Raw genomic sequence first — 25,000 nt, 5'->3', positions numbered from 1 at the left:
AAAGGAGAAAGAGGGTGGCGGGGTGATGGCAGCGGCGGCGGTGGTGGTTCAGTCGAAGGGGAGGGTTCGGACGAGGAAAAACATCGCGAGGGTGAATGAGCGAGAGTCGGGTTGGGTACGTAATCTGCTAATGGACTTTCCCTCTTTCTCTCTTTCTCTCTCTCTCTCTCTCTCTTTCCTCGTCCGAATTCACCCTCACTACGTATATGTCCCTCTGCACCCTCCAAAACCCTTGTTCTACCCTTCACGACTCATCCTCCGACTTTCTATATCTGACTATCGGCGACCTACGCGTTTTCCACTGTTTCTTTCTTTCTATCTATGTATCTATCTATCTATCTATCTATCTATTTATATCTATCTCTATCTCTGTTTCTATCTTTATTTCTATCTCTTTTCCTTCCTTTCTTTTCTTAACGCAGATAAATTGAAATTCTATCGGCCAACCAACGTTTCAACTTTGTTTCTTACATCGTCGTTTACGTTTATTTCGAATTCGTAGAAATCTCTACTACGGTATGGAGACTTATTTTGTTTTAATAATCGACATCTTCGGCTGATATTTTTTATCATTGTATAAAAAATGTGTGAGAGAGATGCTTTTGAAACTACGCATTCCACCCCTCTCTTTCTTCTTTTTTCTTTTCTTTTTTTTTTTTTTCTTAACGCGAATAAAATGAAATTCTATTGATCACATTTTCATACTGTCTATGTTTATTTCTTCTAATTCGAACAAATCTGTAATATCGAGAATTAATAAATCTCAAATTCGAAATCTTCGGTTCATTCATATTTTTTGATTATTCTGAATTATTGAGAAAGAAAGAGAGAAAGAGAAGATGGTATTGAAACTACGGATCCTAGCCTTTGTTGACTCCCTCCGTGGCAATTAACGTCTATTTTCGCTTCGTAATGCCATTATTCGAATACATAGATACATAAGTATGTACATACATAGGTGTTACTTCGACTAGTTTGGTTAAATATCGAGTCGAGCAGAAGCAGATGCTTTGAGAGTTCGTTCTATCTATCAGCTGGCCCGAATCTCTGGCCTCGTGTTGCGGGGTCAGTGATTCATTCGTTCTACGAACTTCTTTGAAACCTATGAAATTGTTTCATAATTATTTTACGATATATATATATATATATATATACAAAATTTTAAATGTTTTATACATTATACCAATACGTGTAGGTATATATCCCCAAAAAAATAAATAAATAAATAAACAAATAAATAAATTTTTTGTCAAAGACGATCATTGTTGCCGTAGAAGGTGTTTCAAAATTTTGAACTAACAAAACAAGGATGAAAAAATTTTTGGAGAATAATCCGACACTGTCAGTGACAGTAATGACAAGAGAGAGAAAGAGAGAGTGGCAACAGTAATGGGAATTGCGGGATTGGAGAAGAGTATTTGATCAGGCGGGATATATATACATATGTATATATGTATGTATGTATATATATATGTATATATAGGGTCGTGAGTAGGAATAGGCACCACGGCTGTTCCTGTTCCCATTCTGCTAAGTGGCAAACTTCGACGTTGTCTATTATCCTGCCATAATACTCGTCCTTGATAGAGCGAGCTTTAAACGACACGAAAAGCGACGTGAAAAAAAAAATCTATTGTTAAGCTCTTATCCCATTTATTTGTACGAGGGTAGAAAATCTTGCCTGAATAAATAAAAAAGAAAAAAAAAAGATAAATAAATAAAATTCGAATTTTGTATATCAGCCAATTATTCAAATAATTTATGAGGAAGGTAAAATATTGTGTTCTTCGTTTCTTACGATCGAACATTCGATTACAATTCGATTATTATCAATTATCGTGAATCAACGTTTCGAAGATACATTTACGTTTATGTCATCGCGTAAGAATTTAGTTTTCCAGCGTAAACAAAATTAACTCGGTTACATTAGATTATCGTTTCATTCGACGCCCACAAATAGGATCATCCATTTCGTTACGTCCGTAGTGCGTAGGTACGTAGATATATAACGTATGTATGTTATATGTACATATATATGTATCATATGTATGTATATATATGTACGCATATATGTATGTATTTGCTAATCTTTCAACTAATATTTGCAAGATAAACAGTCAGGCTATCGATAATACATTCAAAAACGGCGAACACTCGTATCAAGAACATTCGGACCAACGATGCAACGACACGACACGACAAGACACAACGACGATATTATTAATTAGAGGAAAATATATCGTCAGTTAAAAAGTAAAGTAACACCAAAGTAAATATATACGATATATCATCATTATATATCATTATATATCCGTTATATATTGAAAATTCGTTCGAAAACTTTTGCGTATTGATTTTTTATATTTTTTTTCTTTGTTTTATCTCTCTTCTATTTTTTTCTTTTTTTTTTTTTTTTAATCTTACTTTTAGTGGCATTTTAACGAGGATATGTCTATCGAACCGAGAAACGGGTTGTTGGATTCACCCTGTGTTTCTATTGAACCTCTTCCTCTCCCTCTTTCTGTCTCTCTCTCTATCTATTTTTCTCCTCTTCTATGGTTCATCTACCTCCCACCATTCAGTAGCAACATTGACTCTTCGTATCCCTCGGGCTACCGAAATCCCAACGTGAATGCATTACGCGTCAACGAGTTCGGAGTAGCAATATCCTGAGTTGCTGGATGTTAGAGTACCGGGATTATAATACATTACCAATTCGACGAAGACCTCGGCCATTTGACCTTGTTTCACGGACTTTATTTCGCGTGACTTTCGACTCTCTCTCTCTCTCTCTTTCTCTCTTTCTATATATATTTATTTATTTATTTATTTATCTATCTTCTTCATTGATTTTTAACGTAAACTCATCGATGCAGGCCGAATTAAAGATGATGGTAAAATGCGTCGTACAACAAGTGAATGAAAAAGAGAAATATAAGGGAGAAACGAAAATAGAGAAGTTGAGCTCAAACGAGAATGTGCTCTGTGGCCTTGAACGAGGATAATTATCATACCTCGATCCTTCATGGTAATTACGTTTCGAGAAAAAGTTAACTTGAGAGAGAGAAAGAGAGAGAGAGAGAGAGATGTTAGACTTTGGAGAACGGAATATAATGAACCGTCATTACTAATACGATTTTTATTTTTATATTTTTTACATTCTCTTTTTTACATATATATACACCTAGCCATTTTATTGATCATTTCGAAGATACAATATGTACATAATAAGTAAAGTAACGTTGCGTATATACGTATATACGCATTACAACGTAGGTACTTATATACCTACATATGTACGTATAACGGGATGTAATTGTAAATCGTTAAAATCACTCGTGGCCATTGTGAAATTTTCAATGAAACTCGTTATTCGTTTTGATATTGACGTACAATTTGATCGTATTTATTCATTTTTCACTTTCAGAGAGATATAGATAATCCTATAAACTCGATGCACGATGAATTTATTAATTTCTCGAATTCGCGGAGTTACGTTCGTGAGTCGATTAGAGTAGACAAGTTGATGTGGTTTGCATATTTTTTATACAACAAAAATTTCTTTCTCTTTCTCTCTCTACGTGTGTGTGTATATATATATATATATATATATATATATATATATATATATATATATATATATATATATATATATATCTTTCTCTCTCTCTCTCTCTCTCTTTCTCTCTCTCTCTCTACTTCGAGAATCGTGGTTGGATGGATGCCGAGAAAAAGAGAGAAGAAGAAGTGGTACAGACAGAAAGAGGGTAGTAGCAGGGGGTGAGTGGGTGTTAGGGTAGGTGAGGGGTAGGATAGGGCGAAATGCTAAAATTTAGGAACAGGAGACACACTTGTCAATGGCAGCCGGGGATTCGGTTTCAGGGGTGGATCCTAGGGACGACTCTGTAAATATTGTAACAAGTGTGCAGGGGGCCCTTGTCAAACTCGTGGAAGAACGGCGACGGTACTGTCGTTGTGTGCGAGGATAATCGATCCTCGGCCGATTGCAAATTTGCCGTGTCGTTTGTTGTTGAAATTTTACGTAGGGGTTATCCCACGTATATAAACGAAATTCTTCTTTACCGTTCCATTACTCGCGCTTCGTCACTTTTATATTTTATATGACCGGAATATTTCTTTTCTTTTTTCTTTTCTTCTTTATTTCTCTCTCTCTCTCTTTCTCTCGTTGCATACAGTACATCGTATTAAATATTTACGAGTCAATTTACTCTCTCTCTCTCTTTCTTTCTCTCTTTTTCTGTGTGTATTTGTGTGTAGTTTTTTTATTTTTAATTTTATTTTTTGTTTATATATATATATATATATATATATATATATGTATGTATGTAAAATTCATAGATGCTTTCACGACATCATTTATTCCCGTCGGATAATCCCACGTAATGTTTAAATGGCGACCCTCACCCCTCTCCCTCTCACACTCCTCTGTGAATGTTCGTTTTCAACAATACGCATCTCTTATTTATCATATTCTACTTTGCCCGAATGTTTACGAATAAAATCCCGCAAAGCTTTTCATCTCCCCACTCCGCCACTTTTTCTTCCCTTCCCACATACATCCTCTTTCCCCTCCCTCATCCTCCACGATTATCATTGAGCACCAAAAATCGGCAAAGGAGAGACCTACGCGGGTTTTGTGTTTTCAACGATATTTGAAAATATCGCGTGTAATTTTCTGCAAAACGTTTTAACGATCAAATTCGCGAGAGTCGAGAGACAGAGACGGAAAGAGATGAAGCTTGTTTGTTTGTTTGTTTGTTTGTTTTTAATTATTTATTTATTAGTTTAATTGTTATTCTTTTATTTTTTTTTTGAATATCTCTCTCTCCCTCTCCTGTTCTTTTTGTTTTGTTTTGTTTTCTTTTCTTTTCTTCTCTTCTTTTCTTTTTTTGATCAAATTCCAAGTAACTTACATGTACGTAACGTTTGTAAGTAAGAAGACTGCTTGGAAAAGCCTCGGGTTTTACGATTCCTCTTCCTTAACTCTCAACTATCATACGATTGTGTCACTTTCAACACTCTTCTTAATTTCGTTGAACAAACATCTCGAGCAAATTTCAAGGGAAGATATACTCGGTGAATATTACTTCAGAATTATACGCAGTCATCGTCTTATTCTCTTTGTCGTACGATAAATAATACCTTGTTGTTTACACGTAATAAGAAAGAAGAAGAGAGAAAGTAGAAAAAGGAGCAAAAAAAAAGCAGAAGGAAAAAAAAACAACAAAATATTTTTAGTCCGATACTATTCGATTTACCATTCTATTGGCTAGTCTTTTGACTAGGTCATCCGAATGCCGATAAAATTTCAAAAAGATAGTCATCTTATTTTCTTTGTCACACAACTTGTTTTTAACGTAATAAAAATGAAGAAAAAAAAAAAAGAGAGAAAAAAAGAGAAAAAAAAGAGATGAGAAAAAAAAATAAAGGAACAACGAGAAAAACAAGGGAAAAAAAGCTTTTGGAAAATGGCAAAGGAAATCTTGTTAGTTCAATACAATTGGCCATCTTGCTAACCTTTTCCAGCCATCTGAGTGCATTCAAGTATGTCGGTAGGCTAGCAGCAAATCGCATAAGCTACTCAGCAGGAGTAGGAGTAAGAGATAGAGAGATAGAGAGAGAAAAAGAGAGAGAGAGAGAGAGAGAGAGAGAGAGAGAGAGAGAGAGAGAGAGAGAGAAAGAGAATAAGCGAATGTGAGTGGCAACGCCCCCTCCTGTGTGAAGTATACAACATAAAGATATGCACCCTTGCAAGCTGGCTATGAAATAATCATATGGTTAGCTAATGGCAAAGAGCTGCTGGGGTAGCGATTGCTTGCTAGGCTGTGGCCTCCCTCTTTCTTCATGAAGGAACCACCGAGTATGACGACTATAAACGAGAGAGAGAGAGAGAGAGAAAGAGGGAGAGGGAGGGAGAGAGAGAGAGAGAGAGAGAGAGAGAGAATTCAGGATCCAAGTTTCTATCGCAATGGAAGTAGGGTGGTGGGTGAGGTGGTGTAGAAATGGTGGGGCAATAAATAAATTCAATGTATTTGCTCGAACCCCCCGCAAACATTCAATGATAGATCGCAATCTCAGGGCGATGATGCACCCTGTTCAAAGCTCTCAGTTCGCCCCTGTTCGGACGTGCGTAAAGATCGCTAGATCGGATCTTCCTGGTCCTTCCGAATTGCTTCGCTCGTTCGTTCGTTCGTTCGAAAGATCCTCGCTTACCGACTAGCGAATTTAATTTACTGTTAAGTCCTCGACAAAATTAGCTTCTTAGGTTGCTTTCTCTCTTTCGAAATAAGTATATATGTATGTATGTATGTATGTATGTATGTATGTATGTATGTATGTATGTATGTATGTATGTATGTATGGAGTACGTTGATTTTTAGTAATATTAATTTTGAAAAAAAAAATAGAACAAAAAAGAATACGTTTATTTAGATTCGTAGAATCTAATAAAAATAAAAAAGATGAAAAACGAAAGAAAATACTTGTTGATCGATATTCCGTTTTTTTTTCAATTTTATTTTAAAAAAGGAATTTCCTGTTCGTTTTATATTGTATAAAAAGTTGATTCGTACGAAGTTCAATCAATTCTTTTTCACTTTTATATATATATATATATATATACATATATATATACATATACACATATACCTACATATAAATTTTTACTACCATTCAGTTGGAATTCATTGAGATCGTAAAAGAAGAATTACAATAACGTGTATGATATTCAAATCATCATTATCGCAATATAGATCCTAAGGAGATAGTTAAAAAATTTTTTTTCTTCTATCCAGCACTATCATTTTCGTCTTAATCCAAGAATAATAATTAATAAATATTAATCTATGAAAATAATGATCGAATAAATAGATCCGTATTAAGTAAATGTATTTTAAAAATTTTCTTTTTAATGATATATAAGCCACAATAATAATTTCAATATCCATCACGATCACAAGAATACATTCTAGAAAACCAACAAATATGAATGTTAAAAAAATTATAAAAATATATATATATATATATCTATGATAAAAATAGAAATTTTGTTAAACGAATAAAAAATATGATATCAAGACGCGTCCTAGACAAAATATAAGAGTCCCAGTTAATTTTTCGATATTACTCGTGTTATTATGGTTTATGTGGATAAAGAGATAGTGGGGACGGGGGTGGGGTTCTTTCGAAATGTAATCCCGTAAGTCTTGCAACAAATACATATAGGAATGGTCAAACATATAGATACGTATAATAGGTACCTACAATTTCGAGTAATCCTAATCCATTGAAGAAACGCGCATCCCAACGCATTTTATTAGAGAATTTACTTTATCCCTACGATCGACACTCGTTTGCTCATTGTTGTGCGTACCCTTCCTTCCCTTCTTTCTCTTTCCCCTTCTCTTCTTTTCCCTTTCTCTTTTTGCTTCTTTTTCTCCACGTTCTCGCTTCGTTTCTCTTCGGCAGACATGCGACCGAGATTAGGAAGGACTTATCTCGCCCTTCAAATTTATCGACGAATTATGCGACGATAACACGAGTCGTTACTTTCTATCACGAATAAACGCGAATTCGCGATCACACGAACCGTATCGAGCATTTATATTTACTTCATTTTGACGTAGATCCTCATCTTCTTCTATTTATTTATTTATTTATTTATTTATTTATTGTTTAGTTTTTTCTTTTTCTTGTTTCTTTGAATAATTTTATTATGCAATTTTCTCTCTTTCTCTTTTTCTTTTTCTTTCTCTCTCTTCTTTTTTTTTGTTTTTAATAATAGCGAAAGACAAGTAAATTTGTATATCTATTGTTTGGTACTCCTCCTTGATATTTATTCGTAATATCATTAACTTTCAAGTATTATTATCATCGACATTTTGTTCATTAATCTTTTAATTTCATTTTTAAATTCTCTCATGATTTTATTAGATAATTATTTTGTCGATAAAAGAGATGCTATGATATCGTGATAAGATAAATAAATGTTTATATTTAATAGTACGTCTCGGTACTTGATTAAAATTTCATGATAAATAACATTGTCTAAATCATTCGATACGATTCTCTTCTATTTGTTTAATCTTTACTTTTCTTTTCCTTTATTTTCATGATTTTTTATCAATAAAAAAATTTTTCTTCCAACCGATCGATATATAGTTTGGAGTTACTTAATCGTAAACTTTGACTTGTAAAAATCACAGCCAATAATATTATTCAGGCACTTGGAAAAATGAAAACGTCCGTAAATAATAGGTCCATAAGAATGATCGGTGGATTCTTGGCTCGTGCCACGTGACAGGACTTCGAAAATAGAAAAAGTATGAGGGTGTCATACAGATTCATAGCAACGCATACATAGACGCGTATAGACGTGTGTATACATCCACCCACATGAACACATTTTCGCATAGGATTAGCTTCCAGCTAGTTATGATTAGACACGACAGTTGGGCCCTTCGGTAGGGCACATATAAGCAAGTAGTACGATGCACTTGTGTCGTTCCATGCACCACCACGTCCTATTGTATATTCTAATAGCTATTGGCATGTACATACATACATACATACATACATACATACATACATACATACATACATACATACATAATACATACATACATGTGTGCGTGTATGTGTAGTAGCAGTAGTAGTAATATGTATCTATGTATGTATGTATTATATATGTGTGTGTGTATGTATAAGAGTTAAATTTGGCTTAGTATCTGTGCAGCGTAGAAGCATTAGGGATGGCGATAATACGCACTGACAGCCACGCACCCCTCGACAACGAGGCACTCTACTCTATGGGGGCACACGAGTGCTAGATGGTGGGGATATGGGGTTGCCTACAAAAAGAAATGGAAAAAAAAAGAAAGGAAAAGAAAATAGAAAAAGAAAACATATACAACAACCCGATAGAATGAGCATCGCGTACTGACAATGTTCAACCCCTCTCTATTTCTCTCCTCTCTCTCTTAGATATATACGGAAATATGGTCGTCTCTACATTTCTCTTTCTCTCTCTTACATATAACTACAGATATGGACATCTCTCTTTCTCTCTCTCTCTCTCTCTTTTTCTTTATAACTCACTGATGTTATAATCCTCTCGTGTTACACCGTCACACATGCTGTCCTGTAAGCAATATATTGTTTTTTCTTTCTCTCTCTCTTTCTTTCTCTCTCTCTCTCTCTCTCTCTCTCTCTCTTTACCACCCATATGCACACTTTACCGTTACCACACATTGTATACTTTGTGGACGAATCATAAGATATCAAGTCAGGGTTTCTCTGTGCGTATTTTTAACGAGACATCTACAACAAAATTATTCTTTCTTTTTTTTTTGTTTTCTTTTGTCTTTTTTCTTCTTCATTTCATTTTTAATTTATTTTCTTTCTTTCTTTCTTTTTTTTTTTGTTTTTTCTTGTTACAGATATTTGATAGCAGGCGGACTGGTCGAGAAAGTCTCGCTTCACAGTCGTGCACTGATAGAAGCAGATTTCTTTTTGGATCAAGAACACGAGTCACCTTTGTTGTTGGCGTCCTTCGATCTACTCACACGTATCTGTTATCATTTGAAACGTTCGATCACTCCTGACAATCCAGTTCATAATAGTAATAACAATAATAACAATAACAATAACAATAACAATAATAATAATAATAATAACAATAATAATAATAATAATAATAATAACAACAATAATAATAATAACAACAACGAGAATAACGAGCAAACCACAAGCACGGAGACACATCTCATATCGAGCTTGTTTACAACGGAAGCAGCTGGTGCAATTGGTGCACTTTATGCAGCAGTTGCTTTGAATACGTTCAATCAAAAGGGATCTTCACCTACGCCGAATCAAACGATGCCTTCGATAGCCACGAGAATGTTGATAATACGTGGACTACGATTACTCAAGGCTTTCGCTGAACTAGATCTTCAGAGGTTCCAGGTGAGTTACAATTTTATATATAATCGATCTTTAAATTTAATTTGTAAATTAAATTTGAAATCTCCTTTAGATATTATGTGATCGACAATTTTTTTCATATATTTTCTTTTTTAGATAAATTGTGTCACACACACACACACACACATATATATATATATATACTTTATACACACACAGTATATAATTTTTATAATAAATATTATAAGTATATGAGATTATATGATAAGTTATATTATATTATATTGTAATATACTACTTTATATCTTAGTTTAAATATATATATAGTATTTTTATATATATAATATTTATATATATATATTTATGTATGTATGTATGTGTATATAAGGATATATTTAGAGTTAATAATATCCTGTTTTTTTTTTTTTTTTTTTTTTAAAAAAGAGTTGATATAAAAAGAACGAACGAGAAAAAGATTAACACGTTATCTTCTAAGAGAATTACGAGGTTATACTAAAGAAACTACCTAAAAGAAGAGAAGTCAGATAAAATAGAAAGGAAAATGGGTGACTAACTTGTTCGACCTCGGAATAGAGTAGAACGTATTCTTTTAGGCGCCTCGTCCACGTCCACTCAAGTAATTAGGTGCCGAGAGAAAGCTGTCGTTCGATCGAGCGAGAAAGGACAAAGGTCTTTTAGCGAACCCTTTCCTTTGCCTAGCCCAAGGCACGTTATCTCTGAATCGTTTCTATCTTCCTTATTGTATAAAGTATACACACACACACAGGTACACGTTCTTTCTCTTTTTCTCTTTATTACTTTTAAATTCGTTCGAGATCTTAATTTGTAGCAAAATTATTTTCTGTGTTATATCTATATATAATATAATCGAGTATATCGATATATATATATTTTTATTAAAACCGATGATTAGTTCATTAAAAATCTAATTTATAATTATATAATATATATATATATATATATATATATATATATAATTTTTTCTCGTTTCTTTTCTCAAATTAAATCAGTCTTCGTAAGTGATTCGATAAATCCGAATAATAATTTTTTTTTATCCCAACAATAAGTATTTTCTTTTACATCAGTAGATTCCTAAAATTCTTCTTTCTTTCTTTTTTTTTTTAAATCACAACCAATCTTAATATCGAAAGAGCGTCGATCGTAAAAGAAAATTCGGATTTCTTGTAAGACCTCCTGTCGGCTGTTGTTTTTGTGTCTCGGTTCACAAAGGGTCTTGTCATTAGATGCATATATATATATACACACACACACACACACACATACGTATATATAGCTCTATGTCGGACTCGATGGAGATATCGTGTATCATGGGGTTCAGCTGTCAAGGAAGAAAGCCCTCCCGTGAAGTTCGCAACGAGATGAGACCACGAATTGAATCGAAACGGCACCTCGCGCCCCCTTCCCACCCTTCCTCCTCTCACCCCCCTCACAAACCCTCTCCAACATCCGTAAAAAGCATCGAGGGCTATCCGATAGTCCCGTAGGATAGGGCCGTGTGCTGCCAACCTTTGCTGGCGTTTTGTCCCACGGGATACTTCGTCGATTATCCCGAATGGGTCCTCCCAACGATCTCCCATAGTGCATTTGCCGAAAAACCAACGTTTATTATCCATTCTCTTTGATATAGACGAGAACCATTTCTGTGACCACGGTCGTCATCTCTGATTAACGATGATTAGGATTTAGATTTCTTCCCTTGGAATATTTCGAATGTTATAGCTCGTATTAATTATTATTTCTGTTTTGTACCTTTGAAGATTTTTTTCTTTCTCTCTCTCTCTCTCTCTCTCTCTCTTTTTTTCTTTCTTTTTCTTTCTCCTTTTTTGTGTTGCAGGAATATTGGTTCATTTTTGTTTTTTTCTTGTTTCTCTTTTCTTTTCTTTTTTTTTTCTTAATTTTTGTAAAATATGTTCGTCCTCGTTACGTTTTGTATTGATCTTTGATAATATTTTTATTCGTACGATCTGTGTATGCGTGGACTGAAAATAATCTTTTTTTGTTTAATCGTTCAAGTATTTTATTTTATGATTTTTTGGGTCAAAGTTTGCTTTACACTTTGAATATTTTCGTTTCAAGTATTTTGTAAAATATTTTCCTTTTCCTTCGTGCACATAATTTTATTTCAATAATCTACCCGTATCTGCGATCGACATTTGTATTGTTTATATATTTTTATAAATATATTGTACATAAATATATGTATATATTTTTTTCGTTTTTTCTTTTTGTTTCAGAATCTTCTTGGATCAGAAGGAACGAGTCTACAATGGCGACTGATAGCGAGCCAAGTGATAACCCGTCTATCACGAGATCCGCTAACAGAAAAATCAACATCTGGTACTTCTGGTAACCAAAACACGAGTGGTACCTACATCCTATCCGAATTGTTCACCGTTCTCGGATATTTCGCTGTTAACAATACGGAAAATCAGGTAAACTCAAATCAAATATTAGCACGTAAAAAAAAAAGAAAAGAAAAAAGAAAACACCATATATACCTAATTAAACTTATATTTATATACATACGTGTATATACATACATACATTCATACAAATTTTACCTGAATCAAATTTCGATATCAAACGGAGAATAATATCGTAAAGAAATACAATATCGAATAACAAATATTTTCTCGTAAGACGTTGTATTCGAAGCTAATTACTGTGAAACACGTGTTAGAGAGTATTCGACCATGGCTTATAGGCAACTTGGTTGAGATAGGAAGAGAAAATGAAAAAAAAAAATAAATGAGAGAGAGAGAGAGAGAGAGAGAGAGAGAAAATAAAACAGAAAAAACGGAGGAAAAAAAAAGAAAAAGATAGAAAAAGAAAAAAGGCTATAAAAGCGAACAATTAGGCTCACGGTAGGTAGAATTTTCTGGTTCCATGAGAAAGAAAGAAAAAACGAAAAAACGAAAGAAAGAAAGAAAGAGACAGATAGATAGAGAAAGAGAGAGAGAGAGAAAGAGAGAGAGAGAGAGTAGAAGAGCAGAACGAATGCACTTTGGAGGTTGCCGAGTCGCTCGGTACGTCTAATCTTAGGTGGCCATTCCTTCGATATCCTCGAGCATAGCTCGAATGCCACTTGGTTTCTTCCATGGCTGATTTCTGAACATAGGAAGAAGAAGAAGAAGAAGAATAAGAATAAGAAGAAGAAGGAGGAGGAGGAGAAGAAGAAGGTACGAGGTTCGATATCTCGAAAAATGTCCCTCGATAGCCACGCAGAAAAAAAGGGACGTTATGACGACGTACCTAAACGGCGCCAGTCCGTCGGAATTCTCCTACTCGAAAGACGAATATTTCCAGAGTATAGTCATACCTAGTTTGTACCAATCTCCGACCCCACCCTCACCCCCTTCTCCCTACCCTTCTCCCTCTCTCACCCTCACCCTATATCTGTATATTCTTATACGACGAGTCAGTACCGTTAACAAGAAGAACATAGAAATGTCCTTTGTGATAAGTGCTCGTTTCTGTTGTAATTAGAATCGATTTAGATGGAGAAAAAAAGAGAGAGAGAGAGAGAGGGGGGGGGAGGGAAGGAGAGAATGGACATCTGTGAATTTATATATACATTTGTTGTGATATAATCTGAATATGAGATGTGACTAATCTTAAAATGTTTAGGATGTATTTGTATTAAGATTGAATGAGAAAGAGAGAATGTGTGGATTTATAAATTAGTTATAATGCAAGATGCATATCGAAACGTGACTAATCTTAGATTGTTTAAGATATATTTGCATTGAGATTGAATGAGAATGCATGTGTGTGCAATAGAGAAAGAGAGGAAAACATTTCTTTTAACGCAAAGGTATATATACGAGATGTAAAATTAATTTTTGAAGAGATATGATTACTTTTTCCAACTCGCAATTTAAAAAGAGAATCATTGATCCTACTATGTTTTAGATATAATATCGTAGAAATTTATCTCGACGATATAAAATATCGTGATAGAAAATTTTCCTGATAGAGAAACTTTGAATTTCTAAGAGATCTTTATTGAATTTCCAACAGATTGGATTCGATGATTTTCTCTTAAACTCTGATCGAGCATTTAAACGCGTTTCGTTGGATTTTTATCAAAACGATGAAAATCGTGGTAAAGGTAAAAGATTTTTAGTTAAAAATCCAGTTTCTTTCTCTACGAAGTTGTAGAGAAAATAGAATAGAATAGGATAGAGTAAAGAAGAGAGAAAAAAATCTAATGTAGTTTATTCAAGATCAATTTGCTCGTTGGTTTTTATTTAGTTTATTGAAAGAGAAAGAAAGAGAGAATACTTTACGAAAATTACCACCCGGTATGTGTTCGTACGGAATAAAACAGAGAAGAAGAGAGAGAAAGAGAGAGAGTATGTGTCACAGTGGCATTCGTGTAAAAAGATACTGACTGATGCATCGGGTGAATTACATAAACCACTTAGAATGACTTCATTCGAAACAGTCTTGTTTTAATCGCCTCAACAAACTCTTAAATTCATCGATTCGATTTATAGTTTTCAACGAATGGCTTTAGAAAAAAAAGATCAAACAGTATATAGATTTATTTATTTATTTGTTTGTTTGTTTGTTTGTTTGTTTGTTTGTTTGTTTAATTAATTTTTGTCTTCATTTTCGTGTGACTCATAGGTATAATTAATTAACAGAGAAAAATAATAATTCGATATGTAATTTGAATGAATTTTATTTAATATTATATATATAGTAATCAAATCTTTTTCTTTTTTTTTTTTTCTTTTTCTTTGTTCACGTAATTGATATAATTAGAAAGAAAGCATTTAATATAATATTTAAGTAACATTATAATATTCAAACGTCGCCTGAAAGAAACAAGACGATATTAAATCATATATTCTTTTTTTTCCATTCTTTTTATGTATACACTCTTCATTTCGCGTAATAATTTATATAATTAATTTACAAAAATATAAAGCAAACATTTAATATACCAACAAAATGTATCTTATTTACCATAAATATCGTTCGTAAGAGACGAGACAATATTACGTTTTATTAATTTTTCTTTTTTCTTAATTTATAATATATATATATATATATATATATATATATATATATATATATATATATACGTATACACACATATACACAATTAATATATAATATATTAAATCGTATTGATTTTTCTTTTCTCAATATACAATATAATATTTCATATAAATTCATATACCTAATTAATTTGCAATCTTACATAATAACACGTAATTAAAATAGAAAGCTAAAAAACAACATTCTATCATTAATATTATCAGAAAATTACCAACGAACGAATTACTTCTCTCGGAGGACGTGTAAGAAAATCTCGTGAAGAAGTACTTGGATACGTTATGTTAAAAACCAAATCAAAAACTTGATCGATGAAGAAAAAAGAAAAAAGAAATGTATAAAAACAGACTTTTCCAAGGGATTTGGCACGCGCGCTGAACGCTCCGAAGCAATATAGGTAGAAGAAGAAATAAGAAGAAGAAATCGGAAGAAAAAGTAAAAAAAGAAGAAGAAGAAGAACAAGAAGAAGGTGGAGGAAGAAGAGAAAGAGGAAGAGGAGGAGTAAATGACGATGATGAAGATGAAGAAGCGGTTAGAGTTTCTCGCAGATGTTTCGCGGATGCGCTTAAAAGTGTTTCGTTTCTCGCGTACCTACTAACACTTCGAAGAGTTTTCTCGATTGGTAGGGGCCGTTAGTTTGGTGAGGGAGAGAAAGAAAAAGAAGAAGAAGAAGAAGGAGAAAAAGAAAAAAAAGAAAAAGAAAAGGGGGATGGAGATGGGGATGTAAAGGTTGAAGAAGAAGAAGAAGAAGAAGGAGAGAGATAGAGAGAGAGAGAGAGAGAGAGAAGAGGGGTGGTAGCGACGTCTTAAAAAGAGCCGAAAGACTCGCCGAAAGACGAATGTGCAACGTCGGCTATGCACTCAACGTTACATCCCGATGCAGAAAACGTTCATGGATGTTGGATAAATGCACACGCGTGTTTTCTATGTATTTATGTTTGTATGTGTGTATACGTTTATATATGTATGTATGTATATGTGTTTGTGTGTGTGTGTGTGAATACGCGTGCGAGAGCGCACGCTCCTGACGTATGGAATGGAACGAAGTAAATATATCTTAACGGCATTCGCTCGTATATTGATGGGAGGTCCGCTGAGTGTGTTGTGTCTAACAGCTTCTTCCTCCTCTCTTTCTCTCTTTCTCTCTTTTTCTCTTTCTCTCTTTCTTTCTTTCTTTCTTTCTCTCTTTCTCTCTCTTCGGCAGCATGTTAAACACCGTGCACTGCATTTCACGGCAAATGTAACGGGTGACGCCACGAAGAAAGCCTGTCTCTGTCTATCTCGTATCTTTTTTTGTTTCTTTTTTTGTTTTTGTTCTTTTCTTCTCGTTCTCTCTCTCTCTCTCTCTCTCTTCTTCTTTTTTTTTTTTTAATTTTCTTTTTCCCTCTTGTTATCCTGACTCCGAGACGGCAGATTTCTAATTTAGATTTTTCGAATGTTCGATCCGATCGAGACCTCAGGAATTTTGTTTTAATTGTACACTTGTTGTTCTTATTTCTTTGTTTTTTTCGCCCCTTTTCTTTATGCTTTAATGTTTGACTTTTCGGGTCTACGTTTCGTCTAATTTTCTAATTTTTGTTGCTTTTTTTTTTTTTTTTTTCCTTTTCATTAATGAAGTGATAAAATTGTAATATTATAGAGTTTCATTTTTATAATCAACATATTATAAATAAAATTAAACTTTAACGAAAACATAATGTTTATGTTCGTTGTTTTTTTTTTTTTATATATCTATAGTAGACAGTTATGATAATAAATGGAGAATATTTATTGATTCGTTTAGAGTTGGAAAAAAAACGTCTTTGCACTTTAACGTACGTACATACATACATACATACATACATACATACATACATACATACATACATACATACATACATACATACATACGTACGTACGTACGTACGTACATAGATATATACTCGTAGAAATGTAAATAAGTCATGTGGGTACTTCCTATAATATAAGAATTTCGTGCAGGTGCTTTTCATAGTAATTTGTGTTCTTGTTCTGAGGACATACAAGAACGCAGATGTGTCTTAGCAGTTTACTATATTTTCTCTAGCTTCCGTAACACCTGGTTAAGTAATTCTTTAGACGTTCCTCGTTTCCCACGATTACTTATGTATGTATGTACTTATTAGCTTCGCCATCTTAATTATGTTGCCAATCAATTTTTTTTTTTTTTCTTTTTTTTTCTAACAATGATACGGGTTATTTGCAATTTTCAACGAATTTATTAGCGAAATTCAACGAATTTATTTGCTCTCTATTATAGAGCAAAAAAGTAGAAAAAAGAATTATTGTTCATTTATGACGTTATTATTATTGTTATTATTAAATATCAAATATATTATTACAATAAATATATACATATATATGTAATGAAACATCATTTGAGTATATACTTTATATTGTATAATATTTTATTCAATTTTTATTTATTCATTTATTGTTTTTATTTATTTATTTATTTTTTTTTATTTATATTCGTTACAGTTGATCCTCCAATCAGCTGGTGCTGGACCAAGCGTTCTCCAACAATTTTGTACATTACCCTTCCCATTTTATGGTGATCCAAGATTAACGCCGTACACATTACCGGCATTACTGGCAGCTACGCATTGCAATCCAGAGGCAAAGGCCATTCTCTCGTGTGAATTATCTTATCAGGTAAAAGATTAAAAAAATATATATATCTATATATGCTTTAATCGTTACGTGTGTACATAAATACATAAAACTTGTCTCGTCGCATATCGTTGTGCATTTATTCATTATATTACGTTAAATAATTTTTCGATATTTTTCTTAATCGAATGAAAAATTATTTTATTAATGGTTGTAACAACGTTAATAATATTTGTTAATTTTTTTTCGTAACATTTTTAATAATACACGATATATCTATTATCTACGATATTATTTTATATGTGTATATATATATATATATATATATTTACATTGCGTAACATTTTACAATACATTTACTTGAAATTTTTCGTTAAATAATATTTCACTTTAACGCAGAAATTAATTCCAATCGATGTAATAAAATTTATAACGCTTTTTTCATAATCTCGTCCAGATTATATATAAAAATTTTTTTCTTGATTAATTTTTCAGCTTAAATAAAACAAATTAATTCTCTAAAATTAATTTCTAATAATACGAATGATAAAATTAGGTAAAAAGTAATCTCAGTTAAATAATCAAACACTTTTTGTTATTTCGTTTCGCAGCTTCTGGAGGAGTACAGAAACTCCGAGGAAGGTAAACTGAATCCTCTGGTACGTTTACTGAAGGATCCTTCTAGTCCTTGATATCGAGAAGGGTTTTGATTAGTTTGCTTTTCTATTCATTAGGATATAGAAAAATATAGAAAATAATCGTAACCGAGATGCTTCTTTCGTTCGTTATCGTATCAAATGTAATTCCATTCATTTTTTCGACGATAGAATTGCGAATCTCTCTCTTTTTCTTTCTCTCTCTTTTCTCTTTCTTTCGCACGTGAGAATATTTAATAACGATAATAATAATATAATAATAATATAATATAATATAATAATAGTACGATATATTATACATATATATATATGTTACTTGCACTCACGATCATAATCGTTTCGCGAGTTTCAGTAAGTCTTAAGGCTGGTTCCTAGAGACAAAAAATTTGTTTCATTAATTCAATCGTCATACGTATTATTATAATTTTTCTTTATATATGTGTGTTCATTAATCATACATATTCATTTGCCTCATCGATATATTAATAGTCTTCTAATATAATTAACGCGTTACTTAACCGTTAGAAAGAAATTCTTTGTGCCACGCGTTTTAAGGACGATTTTTTCGTTTGTTTCTTTATTTATTTTCTTTTTTCATTATTTTTTTCTTTACGTCTTCGTCGCACACACGATTTAAATGAACGTAATTATTTATACGCTTCGATGGCTACGACGCTGCCTGTGAAATATTAGAAAAATGAAAAGAAAAAAAAAAAAATGAAAAAAGCTGATAAAATAAAATCGATAAAATCAAATAAAAAACAAACGAACGAACGAACGAACAAAACAAAAAGCAACAAATAAAAAGAAAATCGGAGAAAATTGAAACGAGACGAAAAAAAAAAACGCTTCGACAGATTTAGCGCGATAGAAGGGATGATAGTAAATTAATTACGAAATTTCTTTTTGCGGGATACAAAATTCAACGAGTTCGATTTGAACAGTTTCAAAGGGGAAAAAGAAAAACAAAATAAAGAAAAATAAAAAAGAAAAAGAAAGGAAAAGCAATATATATATATATATATATATATATATATATATAAAAAATGATTCTAAACGTATTTCGCGCGTTCAGAAGATCTATCTTTTAAACTTGAAAAGATTAAACGAAAATATAAAACGCAAAACAGAAGAAACGACAAATGTGATTTTTTTTTTTTCATTTGAATATCGTTAGAATCGAGCTCGTACATTTTTGAATCTAGTCCTTTATCACAGCTGACGATTGAACGTCATTTAGACGTTACATAGCAGTATATAGAAATATATACATAGGTATTATATACATATATTATATATGACGCATTGGTACATACATATTTCCTTATTTAATCCGCTTTTTTATGGTCGAATAAAATACGAGAAGAGTGAAGGATGTGTCTTCTAACTAATAATAAAAATAATAATAATAATAATAAATAATAATAATAACAATAATATTAATAATAATAATAATAATAATAATAATAATAATAATAATAATAATAATAATAATGCAGGAGCCTTCTAAAAATTGATTTCTATTAATATTATAACGATATGTATTAGAGAGATTTTCTTAGATAATAGATTATTAGATAAAACTCTTTTTGCGTGCGAGTGTTAACCACGTTAACTGTACCGGCGATGGCTGATGATGTGAAAATATTTATATTGTTTATTATCATTATTATTTAATATCTTTATTAATTATCAATTAATTTAATTTCTTTTTTCTCTCCTTGTTATATTGTTGATAATATATTTTCTTCTTTTCATTATTATTCTCTCTCTCTCTTTTTTTTTTATTATTATTATTTTTCCTCTATATAAATCTAATCGCTTGACGTTGCGATCATGGCTTAAAGTTATATTTCGTTCGTTGTATTTCTAAAAGGAAAAAAGAAAAGAAAAGAAAAAAAAAAAAAAGTTGCGCGATGTGATGATTCGTTTTTTTTTTTTTTTCTTTTTTTGTTTACTTTTCTTTTTTATCTTTAAAAAAAAAAGAAAGAAAAAAGAAAACAAATAAGTGCAATATTTTTCCTTTATTTATGTTGAATTAAATTAATTGTTAAATACGAACTAATAAACGAACAAAGAAGGATTTGATTTAAATGATAACTTAATCCAAGAGATATGAGTACTTATTTATATTATACATATATTTATATATTATATATATATATAGATATATGTATGTATATGTATCTGGTACTAGTTTTCGTGGAAAGTAACAAACGCACCAGTGCAATGTCCTGCCAATGCAATAATTTACGCGAGTATTATACTAAATATATGTGCATATATATATATGTATATATATATATATATAATATATGTATACGTATATATGTACATATATATACGTATTAGCGATTATTATATAGTAATGTATTAATGCATGAAGAGATGTTGAAATTCACGTGAAACATAAGCACGAATTTTCACTCAACAATTTAATATATACGTACACACATACACAAACACATACTATTATAAACATATAATATTATAATTACACACGAACACATACATACGATTAAGCGTAATATAGCGTAAATTTATTGATGATAAATTTTGTAAAGCTTAGCGATTTGATATATATACAAGAAAAAGGGCGATCGACTTTTGGTCTCCTCAAAAAATTATAATAACAATAATAATAATAATAATAATAATAATAATAATAATAATAATAATAATAATAATAACAATATTAATAATATTATTATTATTATTATAATCGAGTGTGTATAGTTTCTGCACGATTTGCGATTAATGAAAATGGTATTTTTCTATGATAGCTAATTAAAAAGTGTTGCTGTATAATCTCGTTCGTGTCGTGTAAAAGGTAACGAGTATAATCGAGTCAATGTGAGAGTATTTATTCGATTTTTTTTCGATATATATATGTATATGTATATATATATATTTTTTCAAATCTTGGAAGATCGATTTTTTTTCTATAAACAAATAAAAATTCAATTTTTTTAAAATCACATATAAGGTTGTGCAACTTTGAATTTATTATATATTACGTATTTATTAAATTTGCTTTTCATTCTGTTGTCAAAAAATTTATTATTCTTATTTCGTTGTATTTATCCAAAGTGTTTATTATATATATATATATATTTGTTTTTATTATATCAATTATATAATGAATAATCGGTATAAAGTGATATAATTATGTTGTACTAGGAACAAAATTTTTTTTTTCCGTATTTTTTTCCTTACAGTTAGTATTATATAATTATACTAATACATATAAATAAATTATACGATATTTACATATACTGGTAATATTATTGCATAATTATTATATACTTACACTATATACTAGTAATATTTTGCTTATAGTATATATATATATATATATATATATATATTAGATAATAATATAATAATAATTATTATAATTAAATATTAGTATAATTATATTATACTACTTTTACATTACATAATTCCTTTTTTTTTAAACACCTACAATTACAATTGATTTATAGAAGATTAATTAAAAATTGTATTTTACACACACACACACACACATATGTGAAATAATTGAATATTTACTCTCTATATTGCATACTCAAAAAAAAAAAAATTGCAAAACTTTGACCATATAAATCGATCGTCGTTATCTTTCGTCCGTTGCTTTCGAGATCGTGATAATTCCATCTGCCTTTTTTTGCATTAACAAATAATTAATAGAAATAGTCCATTTAGGTAAATCTACATTCGAATATGTAGCCACGTAATATTCAGAATAAAAAAAAAAAAATAGGAAGAATTAATAGTGTAATACATATACGTACATACAAAATATCTAAGTTTAATAATCATTTAGATTTATCTATTTTCAATCGTCTTTCGAAGAAGATACATTGTAGAAAGTGATTTTAATTCAAGAATTATGATCAGAGCAATCGCACAATCTTGATTTTGTTTTTGTTTAATTCTTTCTTTTTTTATTTCCTTTCCTTTTTCTTTTTTTTTTTTGTTTTGTTTTGTTTTCTTTTTTCATTCACGTAAATTGCTCGATTAATCCAATAGTTCTTGAAAAAAAAAAGAATAGAAAGAAAAAAATTGCTTTCTAATTACAATTAGATAATTATTGTACGACGATGTTTTAGATAATTATTCGACGACGATGATGTTTTAAATATGTTTTAGAAAATTCTTCGACAAGCGAGAGATGTTCGTTCGGAAATGAGTCAAATATTATTTCCCAATTGTTACTCTAATTCTTAACGTTTTGAAATTTTCTATAAACTTACTTTTTCCTCGTACTTATCTCGCTAATGCAATGATATACATATATTCGACTCGAGTTCTTCAGAATGATATTTTTCTCAAATCCGAATCGTAAAAAATACTATGACAGATCCAAAAGATCCATGTAATTGTAAAACGAGAAAGGAAGTAAAGAATATGTTTCACGAAACATACCATGAAAATATTTCGTATAATTTAAAAATAAATAAATAAATAAAAGAAAGAGAAAAGAAAAAAAGGAGAAGAAGAAATAAAGGATCTCACACACATCGGATCTTCGAGTACGATCGGTTGCGTAAACGAAGCGTCGATGCGAAAAAAAATAGTAAAAATTAATTAAATGATAATAATAAATAAACAAATAGATAAAAGGAAAACACAAAAAAAAAATAAAAAATAAAAAAAAGTGAAAGAAAGATTGAAGGCAAATAAAGAATAAAATTTTTGTGTATTCCCATTTTTTATTTTATTTCATTTTACTTTACTTTACTTTACTTTATTTTATTTTATTTTATTTCATTTCGTTTGAAGAAAAATAACTGAAAATATTACAAACACCATAAAAAAAATATTACGTATGGTGTAATGTAAAAGTCGAAGAAGAAGAAGGATCTCAGGCTTACCGGATCTTCGAGTAAACGGTATGAAAAAGAAATAGTAAAAAATAATTAAATAATAATAGCAATAATAATAACAATAATAATAGTAATAATGATGATAAAACAAACGAACAAAAACTGAAGATAAACAAAAACCAAAATTGTTTCAAAACATTTCGTCGTAATATTTTAAAAGAATCTGAGAAAATAAAAGTGAGAGCTAATCCTGACACTTAACAATTATTTATACTAATTAACATATTCAAATATAATGATCGGTTATTTAAAAAAAGAAAAGAAACAAATACTTTCCATTAATTAATAAAAATACTGACCAACTAAATAAAACTGATTTTTATATGTATTCCCCTTTTTTATTTTTTTATTTCATTTCATTCGTTATACGTTAGCTCTTTGCGCGCATCCATCAAAAGTCACTTTCGAGTCGGTTCAGAAGATAACAGATAAAAAAAAGAGGATGTCGAGGGAAGATGAAAAAAATTAAAACAAAAAAAAAAAAAGAAAGAAAGAAAGAAAAAACAACGAGAAAGAAGAAAAGGAAAAAAAAGTCGAAGACTGTTAGAGCGAGAGAGCAAGATATTTCTTCTCTTTTTTTTTTTCTTTTTTTAAATCCGACGCGATTCAATGACAATTAAGCTCGCTGAATTTCTTTTCTATTTTTCGATGAACCTCGACTTTGTAATCTTCATTGTCACATACAATTATACAATTTAATTATACTTCATATTTGTCCTATAAATATTGTAAAGACTTTGATAGAGTTATCGACAATCGTTGAAAGAAAGTATTACGAGTGAATGTATGTGTGTGTATGGAAAGATTTAAGTAAATCTATGGGGTGTTTCCTTTTCGGTCTTCTGGGCAACTAAAAGAAATAAAAAATGAACGGAGAAGATTTCATATTTTTTTTTTTGGGAATGATTTTCGAAGAGCATAAGAATGAGAGAGAGAGAGAGAGAGAGAGAGAGAGAGAGAGAAAGAGAGAAATCGAGGATGTCCAGAAAAAAAGAGAGAGAGAGAGAAAGAGAAATCGAGAATGTCCAGAAAAAAAGAGAGAGAGAGAGAGAAAGAAAGAGAAGATGGAGACTGACAGAAAGCTTTGAGGTAGATCTTCGAAGAGAGGTAGCTACATAGCGGATGACTAAAGGCCTTCGAAAGTCCACACGGACGTCGTTTTGTTTTGCCATTAAGGCCGACGAATCGGAGCACTGACAGTCAGAGATAAAACGAAATGGCGAGAGAGACTGGCAGCTGAGTAGCCACTGGACCAACAGTAGAAACTAAGAAGCAGAAGAAGAAAAAGAAGGACAAAAAGTGAAAGAAAAGGAAGAAACGTTTTGCGAATCGATAATAATCGAATTGCATCGATCGATCGATAAATCGATTAATCGATCGATCTAATTGGGAACGGCACTTATATGTCGATTTCAATTATTTTCATTTTATTTTTAATTGAATTGAATTGAATTGAATTGAATTTTGTTTTGTTTTATTTTTTGATATTTTTCTCCTATTTTGCGTTTTAAGTGAATTGTGATGTCTTTATTTAACGAAGATAGGAAGATCTATAAATTGATCGATCGATCTCTATTTGATCAGTACGATAACTCTAGACTTGATTTAAAGACTTGTTGTTTCTTATTTCCTTCTTTTTCAAGTTCCTCTGTTTCGTGGAATTTTTTTTTCTTTTTTTTGAAGTGAAATGTAATTTTATTTAATGACGAAGATCAGAAGATCGAACATCGATCAGAATCAATTTCATTTTTGATCGACGAGCTTTCGAAATTT

The 25,000-nt window shown here is 31.0% G+C and overlaps 1 protein-coding gene across 4 annotated transcripts in view; it reads left to right on the top strand.

Moving 5' to 3' along the window:
- The window catches only part of LOC127061894 (S phase cyclin A-associated protein in the endoplasmic reticulum), a 54,015-nt gene that overhangs the window by 21,996 nt on the left and 7,019 nt on the right, over positions 1-25,000 (top strand). For 2 of the 4 annotated variants that reach the window (XM_050989369.1, XM_050989370.1), the window contains 4 exons: positions 9,459-9,984; positions 12,219-12,416; positions 17,551-17,724; positions 18,294-23,421. The exons of 1 other annotated variant lie outside the window; for it this stretch is intronic. In XM_050989369.1, coding sequence (XP_050845326.1) covers positions 9,459-9,984; positions 12,219-12,416; positions 17,551-17,724; positions 18,294-18,374 — 979 coding nt within the window. In that variant the 3' untranslated portion in view covers positions 18,375-23,421. Of the gene's footprint in view, positions 1-9,458; positions 9,985-12,218; positions 12,417-17,550; positions 17,725-18,293; positions 23,422-25,000 lie in introns of those variants that run through there. One more of the 4 variants, XM_050989376.1, reaches the window with a different exon arrangement.

Source organism: Vespula vulgaris, chromosome 2, assembly GCF_905475345.1.
Source record: "Vespula vulgaris chromosome 2, iyVesVulg1.1, whole genome shotgun sequence".
NCBI lineage: Eukaryota > Metazoa > Arthropoda > Insecta > Hymenoptera > Vespidae > Vespula > Vespula vulgaris.
The sequence above is the reverse complement of the archived record's forward strand: the minus strand, read 5'-3'. Positions and strand labels throughout refer to the sequence as shown.